General features: G+C 37.0%; 1 protein-coding gene across 4 annotated transcripts in view; it reads right to left on the bottom strand.

The window, feature by feature from the left end:
- The window catches only part of CAMSAP2 (calmodulin regulated spectrin associated protein family member 2), an 88581-nt gene that overhangs the window by 15160 nt on the left and 53347 nt on the right, over window positions 1-20074 (bottom strand). For all 4 annotated transcript variants that reach the window (XM_054072682.1, XM_054072681.1, XM_054072680.1 and 1 more), the window contains 6 exons: window positions 18593-18734; window positions 15532-15671; window positions 5784-5877; window positions 4606-4699; window positions 603-673; window positions 37-106 (listed from right to left, as the gene is read on the bottom strand). In XM_054072682.1, the coding sequence (XP_053928657.1) occupies window positions 37-106; window positions 603-673; window positions 4606-4699; window positions 5784-5877; window positions 15532-15671; window positions 18593-18734 (611 nt within the window). The remainder of the gene's footprint in view (window positions 1-36; window positions 107-602; window positions 674-4605; window positions 4700-5783; window positions 5878-15531; window positions 15672-18592; window positions 18735-20074) is intronic.

Below are 20074 nucleotides of genomic sequence, written 5' to 3' on the forward strand. Positions count from 1 at the left end.
CATTTTTTAACCAATTCCTATGGCAGAACTACTTACCTTTTCTCTTTGGGCCATGTCCCTACGTGCCCATCTACATAAGACATTGATGTGGACCTTCTGATGACTCCTAAGTGAAATTAAAATAGAACACAAGGTAACCACTATGAAAAATGATTTTAACACCATCTTCCATTGCTTTATCAAACTAGTTTAACTACTTAGAACACTTCAATGTAAGAAAAAAAGTTTTTTCATGTTAAGAATACAAGTAGAGCAACTGAGTCCATTTCATCCTGAATATGTATTATATAATCCCTCAAAACATTTACTATTGAGTAAAATGTACAAGTACTACTAAAATATAGTACAAATACTTCTGTAAGCCACGTTCCACATAATCAAAACAGAAATAAAATTTAAAAAATATACACAACAGATTACAAACACAAACCCTCCGTTTGCACATTTTATAAATTACACAACTCATTCATTAGCCTCTTATGTAAAGCTCCCCCAGTAATTTCTGCATAAATAATGTTTGAATAAATATAAGCACGATAGCAATTTACTGAGAAGATGACACCTTGTCTCACTGCCTCTTCTAGTCATGTGTAAATTGTTACCTGGAACAGACGAATAAGGCTGCTGACGTGTATGCAGCTGGTGAGATGGTACAGAAGTTGGACTTCCCAATCTATAAAGCAAGAGACATTAACTTAGAAGTACTACATCAAAAGCTACATTACAAAAGGGCAGACTTCATAGAACAGAATCATAGAATAGTTTGGGTTGGAAGGGACCTTAAGGATCATCCAGTTCCACCCCCCTGCCATGGGTGGGCTCACCTCCCACTGGATCAGGCTGCCCAAGGCCCATCCAACCTGGCCTTGAACACCTCCAGGAATGGGGCAGCCACAACTTCCCTGGGCAACCTGTGCCAGTGCCTCACACCACTCTCATGGTGAAGAAATTCTTCCTTGTGTCTAATCTAAATCTGGTCCTCATGTCTTGGGCTGACACAAAAAAAGATTTGCTTTTTGTGACAGTGAAGAAGTGTAATTATCTTCTTGAAATATTAATTTAAAAACTAAAAAGAGAACATGTTACTACCTTGGACTGGACCTAATGCAGATAAACCAAAAAGTCAAAAAGCTATTTCTCCTACACAAACAGCGACAGATCAGCATTAGTTTTTGTTAACATCCTTGTCTCCCGATTTATTTCATGCAAATGTCTTGATCAGAATGCTCTCATTTTTAGGCTGGGTTCTAGCAAAAGCCCCAAACAAACACAAACCATATAAGGCAGTTCCTAGCAGCCTCAAAACTGAGTGACTGCAGCTAATATCACATACTTCTCATGCATCTCTCTTTTCAGTTGCTTATCCTGAAACTTCAACTTTGTGTCTGGACTGCAATATGCATTAGAAGTGGATAAAGGAAACTGATTGCTAGACATGCTTTATAAATGCAAAAAATATATTCTGTGCTAAAACAGTAATTACCAAGATTTCCTCTATTTCAGTTTAAAACAGATGCTTTTTTTTGTTCACAGAGAAGATCTGCAACAGACTCACAGTGTTAATCCAGAACAGGATTAACATAATTCAACGTTTTGATCAAGGTGCTTATTCAGGATCAGAACAAAGACACATGCATAAAGAAAGACACATGCATAAAGACACATACATTTCTATGTAAAACACTTCTAAAGAAGCCAGACTTCAAGAATAAGCCAGATTAAAATTCTTTCAGGTTTTGAATTTGTTCACGGAGTTGAAGAGCACGCTCCCAACTCCCTTTTCCCAATCAGTAATTTTCAAAATATTTTTGTTGGACGCTTTTATAGTTAACAGACAGTACGCTGTAGAAATGTTTCTAGGTAATATTTCAGGAGGATATTTGCATTAATTCAAGACAAATACTGTTTTACAATCTACAAAAGCATCTTTCTTAAGAAAATATTAAACTATTCAAAGTAAGTTCTCAAATCCCTGATTTTTTGTCTTAATAACATTACACACTAGCTACATATCTGTTTTAAATGGCATTTGAGAGTTATGTGAAAATTCAAAAGTCGTAGATACAGTGTCTATGTTACCTTAAAAGAAAAATATGCTTGCAAAATTTCATTCGGCAGCCTGTGAAAAATCGCTACCACAAAGGAAATCTATACACTTCATTTTCACTCAAGAAAAGACTGATTTTGGCACCATGACCGTGGTTCCATGGTAACCCTCAGACATCGTAACTGCTTGCCACCACAGTCCCACTCCCTCCTCTGTGCTGGCTCTCCATCCAATCCTCTGAGTCATTTCGACAAGCCAAGCCAACAGAAAAACATTCACTTTTTCCGACTGGGTCAGTTTTTTTCTATTTTTGTGCACTGGAATGATGATGTCAAACACCCGAGGCGGCAGGAACGTGCAGTCGGGACAAGGAGAGAGGCCAGGACCACAACATCCCACAGGCAGGCCTGTTCTGCCAGGGACAGCCAGTGCGTTAGATTCCTACCACCTGAGATAACTTCTTTGTCCTACAATGCTATGAAGTATCATCCAGCTGGATGAAGTACACTTGTTTATGAGGAAAGATACAGCTCCTTCTGTTACTCATGGATTGCTCTCACACTACTCCAACACAAAACCATATCCATCACTGTAGAGACGCTACAACAGCGCTGTGATGAGCTAGTACAATACGTAGCCCACAGCCACAAGGGGCTCCCAGGGATCTCTGAGTGTGTCACACAAAACATGAGCAATAGTACAAAACAGGCTGTTAGCAACTTAATAGATTTGATACTTAAATTTGGAATGGTAATGGCACTAAGAAACATAAAGGCTTTTCTAAGTGTTCATTAATTGAATTCAGATGCTTATTGTACAACTTCCAATCAGTTCTCTTCAGTTTATACTTCAAAAACCATCTGCCCAGAGAAAACACACACAGATAAAAGGCAGATTTATTGGGATGAAAAAGGATGTTATTGACAGCTGGAATAAATGCATGGTTACTGGCTTCAGCTGTGGAGTGTTTTTTACACAGTCAAGGCTACCTATAGACTTTTGTTGTGGTGTTGTCCAGTGTTCATCTACTAACTTTCTTCACATTCAAAGAAAATCTTCTCCACAGTGATCCCTATAGCATAAGTACAGCACAGAACTCATGTTTCTTTAGTTTAATTTAAGTGTAAACTGACATATGATGTACTATCTTCCTAGAACTTCTAAATGACAGGGCACTGATGCTCTGTTCATTAAGGGCTCTGTAAGGGGGACACCAGATTGGAAACCACACACAATGTAATTTTTACTGCAAACCTTTCTTCATTCTGTAGGACAGTCACAGTTACAAGCCCTTTGTTGGGCTGCTTGCAGTAGCTTTGCAAGTTGTGAATGGCCCTGAGAAGGCTTGTTTCAAAAAATATGTACAAAACTACTGTTTGTTGTTCTCCTGGCTTAAATGCTCAGTTTACATTAAAATAATGCCATTGTCCAGAAGGGAAACACTTCAGATACAGAAAAGTGAAATTCAGAATCACAGCATTTAATAAGAAATATTAGTCCCTGATTAAAGTCGGTATACATTCCTAAGTACTAAAAAAACCCACCTAAACCAGCAAACCCCCAAACCAACCAAACGTCTCCCTGCACCTCAACCCCCCAAAATATTATTAAAAATATTAAAAATATTATTAAAAAAACAGAAAAGGCTGAACAGGGTTTGCTGGGTTGGCAACAAACAATTTGCTGAATATCCAATTAATAGACCAATTTTATCCTCTCCTCTGTTACTTCAAACAATTAATAAACATTTGCCTCCAAATTACAAATATGTTCAGATCAGATCATTGGAAGGTTTTCTTCATCATGTTGAAAGAAAGATTAAAAAGATAGGTTAACATGCAATTTCTGCCTCTTATCAAACGCCAGATTAGCTGGAACATGGGGGGAATGGGACATTTTTATATTGCTCCCCAATCTGCAACAGTTAACACTAAAAATCGTGTTTCACGTACATCTACAAAACCACATATTATGTAAAGCACAGTTAATGAAGCAGTTCTCTTTCTGCTCATGATGCTCACAAGACTTAGAAAGTTCATCATAGCATAAGAATTAATTTCTACCTATTTGACCTTCATGGTACTTAAGTAACAGATTCACACCAAACTAAAACCATCACTCAAGAGATGTTCTGACTTTTCTTACTTTACTTTCTTTACCATTTTTGGATAATTCACTGTGAATTCTGGAAAAATTGCTCTTTCTGAGCAGATTTGGTCAGCAGCACCACACAAAATTGAAGAGGATAAGGAGAGCCTATGACACTTCTCTGCTGAACGGTAAGGGTTGTTTTGGAAACTGGTGAGACAATAGCGCATTGTCCTTAGCAAAAGGTGCTAAAAGTGAACTGAACATACATGAACACTTTGCCTGCCACACAATGAGGCACTGGGGGAAAGAGATGAAAAACGGGATCATCCACAAAATTCTACAGATGATATTTAGCAACAGAATCCTTGAGCACTGCAAAACGGCAAAAAACTAAACAAAAAACTACGCGTGACTTTGAATACAAAGGAGAAGGTTGTGAAACAGTATGAGTGATTCTCTGACGGTACCTGGCTACGAAGTCAGAACCAGATGGGCCATCCACATAATTTTTTCTGTTAGCATTCAAGCTGTGAGCAGAAGCTGCGTCTTTTGCAGGTTCAGCTGCCCAGAAGAACAAAACTCAAGTTATTATAGTGAAAAAGTATTCAGTGAGAACCCATAGTAGAAAAGCTGCCCAAAATAATCTGAAGTAATGATTTCCAAAGATTTAAAGAATTTTCAATGGTTACATTATTTAGATTAAACACCAATCACTTCCTTTCAGCTGGACCGCCTCCCAGATTCTCATATTGACACTAATTAAGGGAACAGAGAATAATAAAAATTACTAGGCAAGGCAAGGGAAGAAATAATAAAGAATAGCACTGAAAAGAGACAAAAAAATAAAAGCAAGTAATGCTTGTAGCAAAAGTAAATCTTCTTGTGGAAGAAATCTTTGTGACAGATTTTTTTTTTCCCCCTAAACCCTCAGACTAACTTTTCAGCTAATAAATAGTATTTTGGTCATATCCTAAATTAGTTAGCAATATTTAAAAGATTTAACTCAGATCTGTATGTACTATAAAGCATATAAATGAAAAAAAGATGTATAAAAGCTGCACAATTAAAATCTCTTCCTAGCTCTTAGAGAGCCAATCACAGCACTGCTGTGTGAATGTTGAAGTTCCTGTGACTCTGTACGCTCTAGCAGAGCTGAAGATTTACCCAAGAGGTGGATTTTGAAATATGAAAATTTACTGATGGAAGACTGTGCCTTTGCACCCGAGTACAAAATGCCATTTTACAATTAACTATCCGTCCACTTTCCCCAGATTTATGTTCCTTCCTCTTGGTATCTTCTCCTCGGCAATAAAAGCTCTTCAGGCTACATTCTGTTCTTGGCTCCTTACTATGTTTGTAATCCTTGCATGGGCATAAATGGATTCTAAGCTCATTTAGGTCAGGAAAATTTGCAAGTGATTATACCACAACAATTTAAACGAGTTTTTGGTAATAGGCAACAAAATCTAATTATGATTTATAAGACGAGATGCAGATTAACATGAGGAAAGAGTACTTCCCTCCTTCTTTAGGGGTCCTGTGTACTGCCAAATCCTGTTAACTAAAATATTCCCCGTATTTGTGAACACAATGGCAATGTGTTCATATTAAAAACATACACATGAAAACCGATGGTTAATATTACCTTGGGGATGCACAACAACACGAGGCTGTACAAATGATGGTTTCACCACTTCAAACCACCAGAACAATTCTGCCATGAACACCATGTAGTTGCTCTACAAAAATAAAATGAGAGAGAAATTTATGTTACAACACAAATCTGCAAATAAACAGATAAAGCAGCATTCGGAATATGTGTCTGCGTTTCATCCAGTTTACAATCTCTTCACTACTGATTTGTTAGGAATAGAGATGACCAAGAGTGATCTGTAGCACTAAAACCCAGAACTGGACCAGACTGCAACTATTTGGGGTGAAATGTTTCGTAACACGCATATGCTCAGACCTGATGTCTTGCAGGCAGGGTAGTGAGGTACGGGACGAGTGGAAGAAGATGCCTGTCAGATAGATTAGCCATTTCCATAAAGAAACAGTAGTGAAAAGCCCATTGTTTTGCAAAGCTAGGCCATATAATTTTCTGAGCTTTTCAACATGAAAAACTCTGGTAGCCTTTAGTGTCGGAATCCAGAATCTGATCGAGACTTTTGTGTCAAGTATGTGCTTTCTGCCACACTGGCGAAGATTGACCCAAATTTACAAGTCTGTAATGCCAAACAAAACCAAGCAGTGGTTTCTGTTCAATGCATGCTAGAACAAGCTTTCAGCTCCAAAGATTTAGGCACATTTAATACATTGTTGATAGATCTCCCTACTCTACTCTCCCATTACATAGCTACGAAACACAGAAGTGTTCAAGGCATCAGATATAACACAAGGGGAAAAACAAGAGAAAAGGAATAAAAAACTGATGACATGAAGTGCAGCCAAAAAAAAAAAAAAAAATCAGAGGGGAAAACCAGGCAGAAGCATATAACAAGAATATATAACAAGAAAGGCAAAAAGAGCAGGAGGTTTGCCGACTGTGGATCCTAAAGGCTTCAGAGGCCAAATGATCAGTCCTAAGATGCTTCGTCCATATGTTTCAGTGCTACTTCATATCTAGAAATATCAACTGAATGAGATCATTGAGCACCCAGGCCTAAGCTGACTCAAGCAGGCACACTGACTCGTGTCACCTGTCTTACCAAGCCTGAGATATAAACAATACAAACCTCTACTTATGCATTCAACTGAGAAAGCGCATTTAAACAACTTTTGAAAACAGTCTGCTTAATAAAGCCTAATAATGTCTAGCTAACAATACTTGCAAAAAAGCGAGTGTCCTTACTCACTTTTTTTCAGGTCATTAACACTGAATAACTTAAGCCAATAGGTTTGTTAATTTTTACAAACTAACATCATCATCAAGAGCCTTTGCAACTTCTAAACTAATGTTGAAACACAGAAATGTATTTCCATGTGACATTTCTTTTAAAATACAGCTTTAATATTTGGTCCTATACAACTTTCTGTGCTTGTGAAAGTTAGCATTTTTACACTAAACTATCAGACGCTACCTATCTCTTTAATTTTCTTTGAGAATAAAAATAAGTGAAAATACTCTCTCAGGGAAAGTAGGAATTGCTTTAATTATTTGTTCCACAGAATAGTTTGCAAGGAAGGCAAGCTATTTAGAATAGTTTAGGAAAAAAGCAAACAATTGCCTGATTTTGGTTTTTTCTTTCTTTTAAACAAAGAAAAATAATGGATGTTAGTAAAGTACAAAATGCTATATGGTATGCGACAGAATTTTTAAACCTACTCAGAATAAAACTCACAGCTTGCCCTGGTCTCTATCTGCTTTGGCTTCTGCCATTTCCAAACAGTTGTGGGACACAAAGTACGGTGCCAGGTGGACCTTTGGTTCGACCAAGGATAGCTCTTATTTTGTTTTTTTGAATGGAGTCAGCTTCTACATTTTCTATAGTACTGAAAATGATCTTCAGTATGTACTTTGCTATTAGAGATATTAATAGAGCAATCTTCATACACGTGAAACATTCTGAATACCATAGCATGGGACATTTCTTTAACTTCCAGTCCTTTGTTAGCAGTAAGACCTTTCTTTATCGCCACAAAAACCTTGCTGCTTGTTAAGAATTGCATGTGGGCTCCTGAAATAATCGCATATAGTCTCAAATTTAGTTTAAACTTACAAATAAATTACTCATTCAATTTCACGGAACTCTGTAGAAGGGAGACCTACAACACAACATCTGCGTTATTTCTTTTCTGGAGGATTTTACAAGAATGGGAGGTATTAAATATCAGCTAACAAACTGTAGGGTTAGAAGAGTAGAGCAAATGATTTAGCTGACAGTTCTTTAACAAAAATGAGACAAATTCTGAGAAAGTAAAACCGACGATACATGGTTCCTATATTAACTTTTTCTTTGTCCAACGAAAATATTTTCTGGTCGATTAAAGCCTGTCTGCAAAGTCTGTCAGTTGTCTGCTGTCAATGAAACAGCCAGGGAAGGAAAATCTAAGCAGAAAGATGAAGCTTTTTGTGATCCAGTAGAAAAGAGAAGAAAAGTGCTCTGTATTCTGTGATGGACCCATTTACTTTCCATGGCATAGACACATCAGTAGACAAGACCGCGCACATTCTCACTCCTCACACTCAATGTATTTGAGCACACCCAGTGTTTGCCTGTACTCAAATTAAAAATTATATCCAGAATATGCAAGGCTTCCAGTTAAGACTTCTTTTGACGGTTTCACTATGTTTTCAGTCCCTCAAATGTCAAATTGTTGCATTAATTTTGTTGCCTTAAAAATGAGTACCTCAAATCTTGGAGTGCGAGCGAATGTTTGACAAAAATTCTAGACAACACCAGTCTATTTCAGAAACAAACCACAGACACCAGGGGTAAGAAGGCATTTTTAAAATAAACAATAACGTTTATTAATAAATAATAGAGCCCCAGTTTTGTATCAGCAAATTTGAGAATATAATTTTAAATTTCTATTTCACACTTTTGATTCAGATTTATTTTTAATGAATATTTCTAGTGTAGATGAGCCTTTACTTCAGAGCAAAGGGACACAGCCTGAAAGCTGCTCATACACTTCACGAGATGGTGTCGGGATCCGCCAGATATTGCCATAGCCGTTACACACAAGCTATAAATAGAATAGGAAAAACCCCGCCTCTGTTTATTCAGCACAACAGAACTGAATGAGTATTTTTAATACTACAGTTCCTAAATATTACAATTTCTACAATTTTTCTCCTAATTCCCCCATCTACCCTCAAACTTTTACATTTTTAAACTTGAAATTTTTTTACGACAAAATATTAATTGTAAGATGTTCTAATCATAGCTTTCTCCCCATCTGAAATATTACATTTGAATACTCCAAATCCTTACATTTATGTTGAACTGCTGCATTTAATAGTGCAACTATTTTATGGAACACTTGGATATTCCTTTTGAGAATACCATCTATGCAGTCCTGAGCTACTACAAGACAGTTTGTTCTTCCAAAATCACCAAAGAAGTACTTAATGAAGTGAAAATGAATCTGTTGGCTACACAACCTGTTTGGAACTGAGGCTAATTTGAGGGTGAAACATCATGATGGAAACAGCATTCTCTCACAAGTTATTTTAGTCAGAAAGAGATGTTATTACAATCAATGAGGAAGACTGATAACCAGTAACTTAATTTTTCTGGAAACTAACAGGGTCTGTGGTAATCCTGCTACCCAGGGCTATTATCTCCACAGACTTTACCTTGATTAGGTTAACAAAAGTTCTAATAGTTGTCACATGATTATCACATGCACCTACACACAAAAATATTCAGGATCATAAGAGTATTTTAATAGTACTAAAAAGCAGCTAAGTTCTGAGCAGCTCAGACTAGCTCAAAACCGCTGAACAGCAGATGGCAGACTTGCAGCTTCACAGATGTCTTTATTTGCTAAATATTCTGAAATAATTTTTTCCAGTTTGATATCTGCAGACTGTTAATTAGCTCTATGTAGTCAGCTGTACTACTGGTCACATTTTATCTATTGTATTTTCTGGTACTGTACAAAAAAAATCCTCTTCAAGAGATCAGGAAAGATATTCTTTCGGAAAAAAATATTCCCATACTCTAAAATCTAAAATTATTACTTGCTTCTATATCAAATGGAGATACAAGCTAGCTTGTTTTTATAATTTTTATTCAAGAAAGATAAATTATTTTCTTTAATATCTCTATTCTCTCTCCACAACATTAAAATCATGATCAATTCTAAGAATCAAATTAGCTAACAGAAATAGTACATCCAATCTTAGCACTTCAGTTATATCCTTCTAATAAGGGTTTTTAGACCAACACATGTATAGAATAACAACAAGGTCATACATATAAACTATATGAATAATTTGTAATCAGGCTTGAATCCACTAAAATTGAAAGCAAAAGCAGTCACAGATGCCTTTAGGAATGTTCTCAAATGAAAAAAAAAAACCAAAACCATTGTAAACATTTATATCACCATACACATTAAAATCTCTGTTCAGCAGCCTAGGAAAGTAAGTTACCTCAAATGCAAATCCACAGTTTGTGTGTTATAAAAGTACCAACATGAATGTGTCAAGACTGAAGAAAATGGGAGCGGCTCAAACTCTCCGAAGAAGGCAAGTTACACTTCTGCATGTAATCCATGCACTACCAGTTTGTCACATCTCCTGCCACACGTTAATAAATGCCACAACAATTCAAGTTGAAAACTCCAGTTTGTCCTTTTTCAGACCAGAACAAAAGTGTGAAAACTGGCTGACTCAGATCAGCGAACGCAAACCATGCTGCTTCCCTTTAAATAATGAGTCAGGAACATTTGGTCTCTCTCAGGAGGGAAACCTCTTCAAAGAACTGCTCCCTGGTTGAATCTTCCTTTTCATTCCCAATCCTGAATCCTTTCAAACCTGCCAGATGGGAATCAAATCCCTGAACTGCCTCCCATCACACCTACCGAATGGCCTCAACAAATGCAGCCAGCTGCTCTCCCAGCTCCTGACGGAGCTGATATGCACACGTATAGGAGCTTCAACTGCAAACCCAGGCTTGGGTTAGCAGCCAGACTGGGAGTGGCTGAGGCTGGACAGAAAGCTGTGGGACACTTGGGGACAAAATACAACCCTTAATTTCTAGGATTTATCTATGTGATGTATTGAGAACTATTTTTCACATCTCTGAGAACATGGTGCTGACCATAGCTTCCGTTTACATTGGTTGCAAAGCCATCATCAACGTTACATCACAGAGTGCAAGCATTCAAAATGTTAAATACTATAAATACATTTGGCATAAACCAAACCTGTAATTACTATAGCCTCCTGCTCAATCCAGCAGTGAAAAAAAACCCAAAAAAGGCAGTTCTGGAACCAGCCACTCCATCTGGCTTTGACAGTGTCAATGTTTGTTCTCTCTGCTCTGTGACTATATGCAAAAATAAGGTACGTTCAATGCGCTTAGGAGTCATCCCGCACGGTTCAGAGCCTGGCCCACATTTAGGGCAGAGGAACACCCTTCACAGACAAGAGGCAGCAATTGCCTCTCAGATTTACTGAATTTCACATTCAGAAAGCTTTCATTCCGAATAAACATGCCCTCTGCATGACTCTGGGTGAACAGACTCTGCAGCTACCAGAAAACAGGAGAGGAAGCATCCACGCTGAGGGGCAGCTTGTGAAGTCACCCAAGAACTGAGAGGCAGCAGAGATCTGTAGCCCTGTTGAATCCCCAAGAACCCACGCTCTCAGACCAGCAGGGCTTGGATAGATCTGTGCAATGCCACCAGCACATGACAGTGCCAATGACAGGCTGTATCACCCCCAGGAGGGTAGCAGCTGTTGTATGCAGACGAAGAGTACACGATTATATGCATATGTAAATACACCTGAAGAGACAAGTGGCCCCTTCAGAGACCTTCTGGACAGTTTCCCAGAAGCCACTCGTCAGCCAGTGTGACCTCCTACTTCTGGGAGGCCACTGGGTTGGCCTGCAACCCAGGAAAAGTGACTGAGACTGCGCATGGGAACTATGTAATGCATTATTTTATTACCAATGGATTAATTCTGTTAATAAGTTGAATTAACAAAAGGTGTTCCAATATCAGTTGTGATCTGGGTCTCACCATTCCTTTTTCATTAATAAAGGAATGTACAGCAATGAACGTTGATTAAATTAGTAGCACCAGTTTAGAATCACTATATTTAAAAAAACCCAACAACTCACACATTTAAGAAGGTTCGGATAAAGGAACACTTATAAAAGACAATAATTAACTGTTTGTCAATTGATTCAGTGCTAAATTCCTATCTGAGCTCTCAAATGATGGCAAACATCAAATGATTCAAGCTGTGTGCCACTGCCCTCTTGGAAAGTGAACCTCACAAATAACTTGTTCTTAGGTCTGAACCCTGTGGTCCTACTAGAATAAACTGGCAGAGAACAATCTAAAAATATCAAGAATATAACCAAATATAAACAAATAGAACCAAATATGTGTTTTTCCCCTTTTAGAAATACTTTCAACATACATCTCATGTGACAAATGGAACGTGAAATGCATTTTTTTCTGTCGATGCAGGGACCATGTATGTCCCCTAAACCATCCTTTCAGGGATTACACATTCCGTAAGACCTTTATTCAAACCACAAATGCTATATACTGACTATTACACTGCAGTGCTAATCAACTGTTGGGCCAAAACAATAAATAAGTCTTTACTATTTGGCAGGGTGGTTCATGCTTCCTGCTTCCTGCAACAGCAATTCATGTAAGTTCTACTTCCACCAACTTGTTCTTTGGACAAGCAGAATGTGTGTGTGTCAAGACAAAATCAAACATGTCTTTCAATTCTATGTAATTTCCCAGATACTGCTGAAGAACAAAATATTAAAAAAAAAAAATTGTGTCTCAGGATAAAACTGTTTATAGAAAAAGAGAAGAGGGAGGATCAGGACAGAAAAGCAATCTGCTTAACTAAAGAGAGATCCAAGATTTTCTATTCTTTCCTCTTGCTAAAATATGTAGGGAGGATTCAGGAAACACTGTGACTATTTCTATGTAATCTCTCTACTTGTGTTTGCTTGTCTCAAAGGAAAACAACTAGGAACCAGTACGGTCTCTTGGTGGTGCCTCAAGCATCCATGGAATGTATTCAGATATTTTTTCCTTCAACATCAGTAGCCCTGCCTTTGTAAACATCTTATGAAGAACTTCACAAATGTATTTTCATAAGAGGAGAAGAAAGGGGCAAGTGAGAAGTGGCAAAACTTACTTTCTGCTTCATTTGATTATGACACTAAAGGTGTTTAGGAAGTCAGACAAAACTTATTCCTTTGTGCTAAAACAGAATTAAGCCAACAGTTTCACCTGCTGCAAAATCTGAGTACTGATATCAAATACTGTGGATGCTTTTTAAGTGAAGTTTTAAATTAATCAATTTTTTTTTTCTGCGCATTTTGATGAGAAAACCAAAAGCAGGCACAATCACTCCTGTCAAGTTCAGCACTAAACTGCTGTATCATATACTATCTACAACCTACCTTGATTTAACATAACAGGACGGTGTAGTTAGTGCTCAGTAAAGAACACTACGCACTTCGTGCTTCATCAATTGAAAAGAAAGAGGCTCTACTCCCTTCCTCCTCAAGGACTAGCACAAAGTCAGGATACCTAGTGTAATTTCTAGGACTGCACAAGGCACAGCACAGTTATTCCAAAAACTCAGATGTAATTATTTTCTTGAGGCTTTGTCCAGTAACATAGAAGCAGTTTGGTTCTTTTTATTCTTTCTGTCACCACTGTGAACATAGCAGACTTTTAACCAAAAGCACAGTGGCATATACTCTGCAGTATGAGTCACCTTGAAATCAAACAGAAATTTTTGCTGATTAGCACTCCTGAAACAAAGACACAGGCTTCTATATATCCTAAAACTTGATACTGTATCAATTTTGTAGACTCAGATAAGTGTATTTCTACTAACCAGTTTAATTCAAAGTGTAATATTTAAAATATCCATTTTCAATACAAGTTTTTTCAAAGTGACAGACTTCTTTGAAGAGTATATACGTTTTTTAAATCTTACTCTAATCAGATGCACTGGAAAACTAAGAAAGAGCTCCTTCAATTGTGAATTTACTTTGAAAGCAAATTAATTCTTACCACTGAAGAAACAGAGTTTATAGCACTAGCCAAAGTTTCCATGCCAAGTTTTAGAAGAAAAACTTGGCAGCGTTTCTTTGTAGCATTTACATCTACATAAATATCTACATCACAGCAGCTTGTAAAAACATGATCACAAAAGGGTCTTCTCAGTTCCAGAAGTACTCTACATATTTGAAAGAAACCTAAAACCCTCTAAAAACGGTGTACAGAAACAGCAATACTACTGAGTCTTTAGCATTTTAGAAGTGCAAAGTCTGATACATTGGCATACTGACGAAAAATTTAATATAGTTACATTTAAAAATGGAAGCCTCATAGCGCACACTGCCTAGAGAAATAATTCAAACTAGTACTAGAAAAAAAAAATGAAATGAAACCGAAGAATAATGAATTTGATTTATTCCATGTACCTAAGTAGAGAGAAAGAACCAAAAAGCAATGAATGAGTCCTGCTAAGATCACTGAATGTTTGCAGGACCACACGTTGGGAGACTACAGGCAAGATACTGCAGTGCCGCAGGCTTTTACAAATAGGTACGCAGATTACTGTATCTGAACTTTAAAAACACCAAAAGCTGACTGAAAGCAGTCACTACGCAATTTGGCATATACAGAATAAAACACCAAGAGCTAAGCAGTCTAGACTTCTGAGGCCTGACCCTACTGCCCTTACTCGCCCTGGCAGCTCATTACTTATTTGAAAAGGATTGGGTTCAACCTACAGGAGACAACAAAGCTGTATTCAGGCTCTGGCCTCTGTGACTCAGCTTGGGAGATTGCTGTAAAGATCATAAAAGCAGTGAAATGACCCAGATTTTTAGAAACCAATTACATCTCGACTGCAATGATGAGCTGACTCCATAAAAATAATATTTCATTCCCTAAAGGCAAGCCAAGAAGAATCTTAAGCAAACGAAGCTTGCAGAAGAAATTCTTACAGAAACAAAAATAAAAAATTAAATTTACAATTAAGCAAGAAATAACTCAATAACTCCTTGTTTTTCCACGCATGCTTAAAAAGTGATAAAATAAGTAAAACTTTTTTACTCTCTTTTAAAAGAGCAGAATCTTAGAATGATGGAAAACAGTTAATAGCTTATTCAAACAAGTGTATTTGTTGGAACTGTGGTCTTGCCTGTGTTCTCTGCATAGAGCCATTTTTCAATGAAATTAACTCACAAGTTTACACTTCTACAAAAGTGTAAAAGCTTAAAAAGCTATAAAATTATTGTGTACACAGAAATGAGTAAGAAGGTTGAGTAATAATTCCATAAACAACTCTTCAGTATTTTGTCCTTTTGTGAAATCATTAATAAAACTAATGCGGATCACTGTTCTATTTCAACAGAAATATCACAGATTACATGCTTTAACCATTAATTACTAGGAAGACAAAGTGTGAAATAGTTTTGCACAAAGTTTTAGTAAATACCTTCACAAGTGTTTTTAAAGAATACTTTGAACTACCAGAACATCCTAAATACCAAAAGAAGCTGGGTTTACGTGCTGCTGAAATTTGTGTGTTGCATGCTGTACCACAAGAGATGCAAAGTGCTTCTTCACATAGCAGCAGACCGAAAAATACTACATCCGCGCTTAGCAAAACAGTCCTGTGGATGCCACTTGCATTTTTATTTATTCGATTTTTCTACCTTTATTGAAGAAGCTGCATAGAGCATGTCCTCAAGGCTGAAATGGCAACACTGGTTAAGGTATTCCTGACAAAATTCTTGAATCAACTGTAGATTATATAGACTGTCAGCCAAAGACATCGTCTCTTTCAAACAAATATCTAAAAAGGAAGAACAGAAACAAAGGTTAGATATAGTTATGCATTTCAAAAAAGGGGCTTTTTGCTTTTCTGGATTCTGGAGCTTTTTTTTTTGATAAATTCAAACTTGATTTTTTTTCAGGAGGCTTTTATTTTTCTGTTTAAGAAACAACAACTCTACATTTCCTCTTTGCAGCTTTATATCTCCAGACATTTTTCTACAGCCAACTTCATTTTTTACTGTTGACAAGTTTATTTTTTTCTGCTTTGTCTTTTGTGAAAATAGAGGTTATGCTCTAACTTCAGCTATTTCCATACAACGAAAACCCACATTTAATCACTAACATTTATTTTTTCAAATAGATTTTGTATACAGAACAGCAGTAGGAAAGACAAAGAGTGGCAGCACTGAGTAGACTAGTGCAGTTACCCAGTATTCTCTTTTTATGACTGTGCTTCTTGGAAAATAAAGTAGCAATAGTAACTTCAAGAAAAAAAAGACAGTCTTTGTAATAAGAAGGATTGAATAAAATAAAATATGCTTCCAGAACACGCATGAGACCTTATTCCTAAAGCAAGGAGAGCTCCAAGTAATAGTTTTAAATTGTTTAGGATAAAAGGTTTCTTCAGACAAGGAGTCTGCTTTGATGCTACCAGGACACAGATTCCCATCCTGAGGGAATCAGACGTATTCCATCATCCCAACCTCACAGATGATGATCAATAGAAGAAAACATTTGACTAAACGGACTGAGATGGGATTAGATTTAGTAATACAAAATGTGAAGTCATGCATTTGAATCTAATAAAATTCCAATGTGATTCACTGGTTGAAAGAGATAGAGCAGGAAGTTTTTATGTATTAGTCAATGTAAAGATGTTTATGAGCTTTCAGCATCAGGCAGGTATGAAACAAAGCAAACGTGATACTAGAAAGTATTAGAAATTTTATTTCCAGCAGTGACACAAGCACTGTACAAAGCAGTCATGAGATGCCAGCCTGGATTTCTGTGTACAATTAGGATCGTCTATATTCAAGAAAGATGAACTGGACTAGTTGCAGAGGAGGACTATTGAGGATAATAATGAGAAAGGAAATCCACTTCAGAAGGGCAGACTGAAAAAAGTCTTGGTTCGGTAGCCTGGGCAAAACAAGAGAAAGAAAATATGTCAAAAAGGTAGACATCAGATTAGGAGGAGGTATTCAAGCCAAAGGGCACTGCTGGAAGAACAACACAGGTCCATAGACTGGCTACGAGCACTTCAAGGTAAAAGCCAAAATAATGTAAAAAATGGAATTCTGCAACAGAGGGTAACATGAGCATACATTTTAAAGAGCTAGACAGCTTTAAGATAGAACATGATAAATTAATGCAAGGGGTTATATAATTTTGTACAATAGCCAATTTCTTGACTCACTGACATAAGGAGTCCTTTCTAGTCCTGTGTTCCTTGAAGGAACCTAGATTTGAAAGTTAAATAAAGTCTTAAGAATCAGAAACAATTTATTTCAGGCTACAGAGAACTCTAGATTAATATTTTTTTTTGTTAATGCCTTTTTAAGCATTTCTGCACATGCATTTTTGTTATCTGCCTTCCTCAGTTGCAATATAGAACCAAATCTCACTGAAATATCACATCCATAAAAATATATATTATTTAAATACAAGGGACAAAGTCTTTTTAAAGTGCTTCTAGTCACTTCAGAGTACCTCTGAATTTACTTCTGAGACAATGACATGCACATTTATATATGTCTAGGGAAGGTAATGTCAAGACACCTAACAAGAACATCAGAACTAAAGTTCCAAAGCTGACACGCGCCTTGTCTTGTTTAAAGTCGGATGCTGGAGGAATCTCCTGGTAAGCATGGATACGGTCATGCAAGGTACACAAGTTCTTTTGGACTGTCTGTATTTTCAGCCACACTACAACAGTAAGAGGAACTAGGTGTTACCTGCATTCTACACTACTCAAATTTTAACTCTTCCCTAATCACATAAAATGGTATATATTTGGTTGCAACATTTATGTAAATTGAAAAGTTTTATGTTTCAAAATTCACAAGCTGAAGAAGAATGGTGAATGCATGCATCTGTGTCTCTTTCATCTCCAATGCCTACTGGGCTGGAAGTTTCCTATATAGTGGTTGTGTCTGTGAATTCCAGATTTCGGTCATTAGCAAGCTTTATAACCTTGTTCGTATTCCTGGATTTCTCAGGGTGCTTCTCTGTAGGTATTCCCACGACATCAAAGGTATCACAGACAGAACACAGGCAGAAAATGATGGGTGTTAGATGCCAAGACATTTTACAACTATATGAGGCTTTTAGTTGCCAGCAGGAAGATATGACTTAACCAAGCCACTGAGCAAAAGAACAAGATGAAACTGCTCATCATGACAGAAAACTGCTGTTATAGAACAGCACGACACCAATACACTCCACACTATATATTTTTGTTTACTCTGTAAATGATATAGGTGATCAGGTGAACTAAAAGCCCAGAACACAGAGTAACTATCTGTCATGCAGTGCAGCTATGAAGAGCTTGACTAACTCCAACATCTTCCATGTTTTGTATCTATTGCTGCTCATTCACAAGAAAGCATTTATGCAGCTTCAAGAATAAGAGTTTTCCAGGTGGTTTCACATTTCATAGCACAAAGGCAAATGTGTTGCCACAGTCAGTCTGTTATATTACATCTTAGTATGTTCATATTAGCGTGATAATAGAAAAGCAAGCAGGACATGGAAGGACACCTTGGTTTCTTCTATTTAAATGAAAAATAAATAAGCACAAAGTTAATATTAAACCTATTGTACTCAAACTATGCCTCTTATATATAATATTTAAGCACCTTCTTTCACACAGTTATCAAACACAGACATTTAAACTTTTATGAACATATGTTTACAAGCTGAGAGACATGTTAGACATACCCTCCAGTTTAACGATATCTGGACAGTAGAAGTGGATCAGGGCTGCTAAAGCACAACCATCTGTACCGTCTTTCAGCAGATTCTCCACCAATGGAATGCAGGGCAGCTGATTAAGCAATGTTTGCCCTTTCCTATAACGAGCCTACAGTATAGAATGAAGAAATTTAGAAAGAAAAAGGCTTTGAAACATATGAAGAACAGTGTTAGTGAAAATGCTGAATTAAATAATATCATATACCTTAATCAACGTTCAACACTCATTGTTATACAATTAGAAATAATCTGTGTGTAAACACAATGAGACAAATCCTTAGCTTGTGTAACTTCAGTTTGCTGCCAAGTCAGACGACTCTGAAGTTAGTATCTTCCCCCAAATATCATTCATAGAATGGACTTAATGACAAATCAGAAACAAGGAAATTTGCATTTGATCAACTGCATTTTTTATTATTAGCATGTGTCACTATAAGCAGTCAGAGGCATTAACGGTCAAGTGTTGTGACCATGCAGCGTCCCAGTTACAAAGGAAAACATTTTGAAAAACAACTCTGTGTATAGAGACATCGTTAGTCCAGAGCACCAAGACACCTGCAGATAAATGCTATTTTTCATGAGTTTCTTTTTTTGTGGGGAGAGAGAGGGGCTGACTTAAAAAAAAAACATATTCATCATTCCTAGTTCCTTTTCACTTCTTCCTGGGAAAACAAACAGAGGTGGAAAAAAAGTGGTAATGATTTCTATTTGTTAATATTATTTACTAAGACTTATTTTTAAAACACTACTGATAGATTACATTTCTATTCATACCACAGAACTACTTATGATGCCAAGAGTGTTTCTGAGTTAGTTTTACGCCACCTTCATTCACTTATACGCACTAAACTGGCAGAATCCCTGTAGGGACTCTGAAAAAGTCTTTGTGGATGTTACTCTTCCCAGCAAAGCTGAACCTGACAGTTCATATCTCCTGCTCTCCACATTTTGGTTTTGCTGGAGCAACTGCTGATGGGGCTGCGTGCTCAGACAATCCATCCAGCTACATCATCTCTCTCCTCCTTTGTTTCTACAGTGAATGAGTGGGCAGGGTTGAAGGTTTTATGGGTGGGGTGGGAATTGTTTAAGCTAGCTTTGCTGGCAAAAAAGTCTGTGGAACCACAGACTAACCCTGAAGGCTATACTTACTGTCATTGGATTTCTGTCAAGGATCACATAAGACTATCTTTAGTGAATGTCAGTCTTCTCTAACTGGCCCAAGAAGTACGAGTCTAAACTGGCAACAGCAGATATCAGTTCTAGAAAAATAGAGGGCTTGTATTTGGCCCAGAGAACCCATACTTTAACCAACTGATATTAAAAAAGCCTGAGAGTTAGTCTGTATTTCATACTTGAAATGAACTGGAATTTGTGTGTCAAGTATGCTGTATGTAAATGAGAATACTGTTTTTTGCATGCTATGGGAAATACTCACTAACACAAACAAAA

Source organism: Cuculus canorus, chromosome 8 (assembly GCF_017976375.1).
Source record: "Cuculus canorus isolate bCucCan1 chromosome 8, bCucCan1.pri, whole genome shotgun sequence".
NCBI lineage: Eukaryota > Metazoa > Chordata > Aves > Cuculiformes > Cuculidae > Cuculus > Cuculus canorus.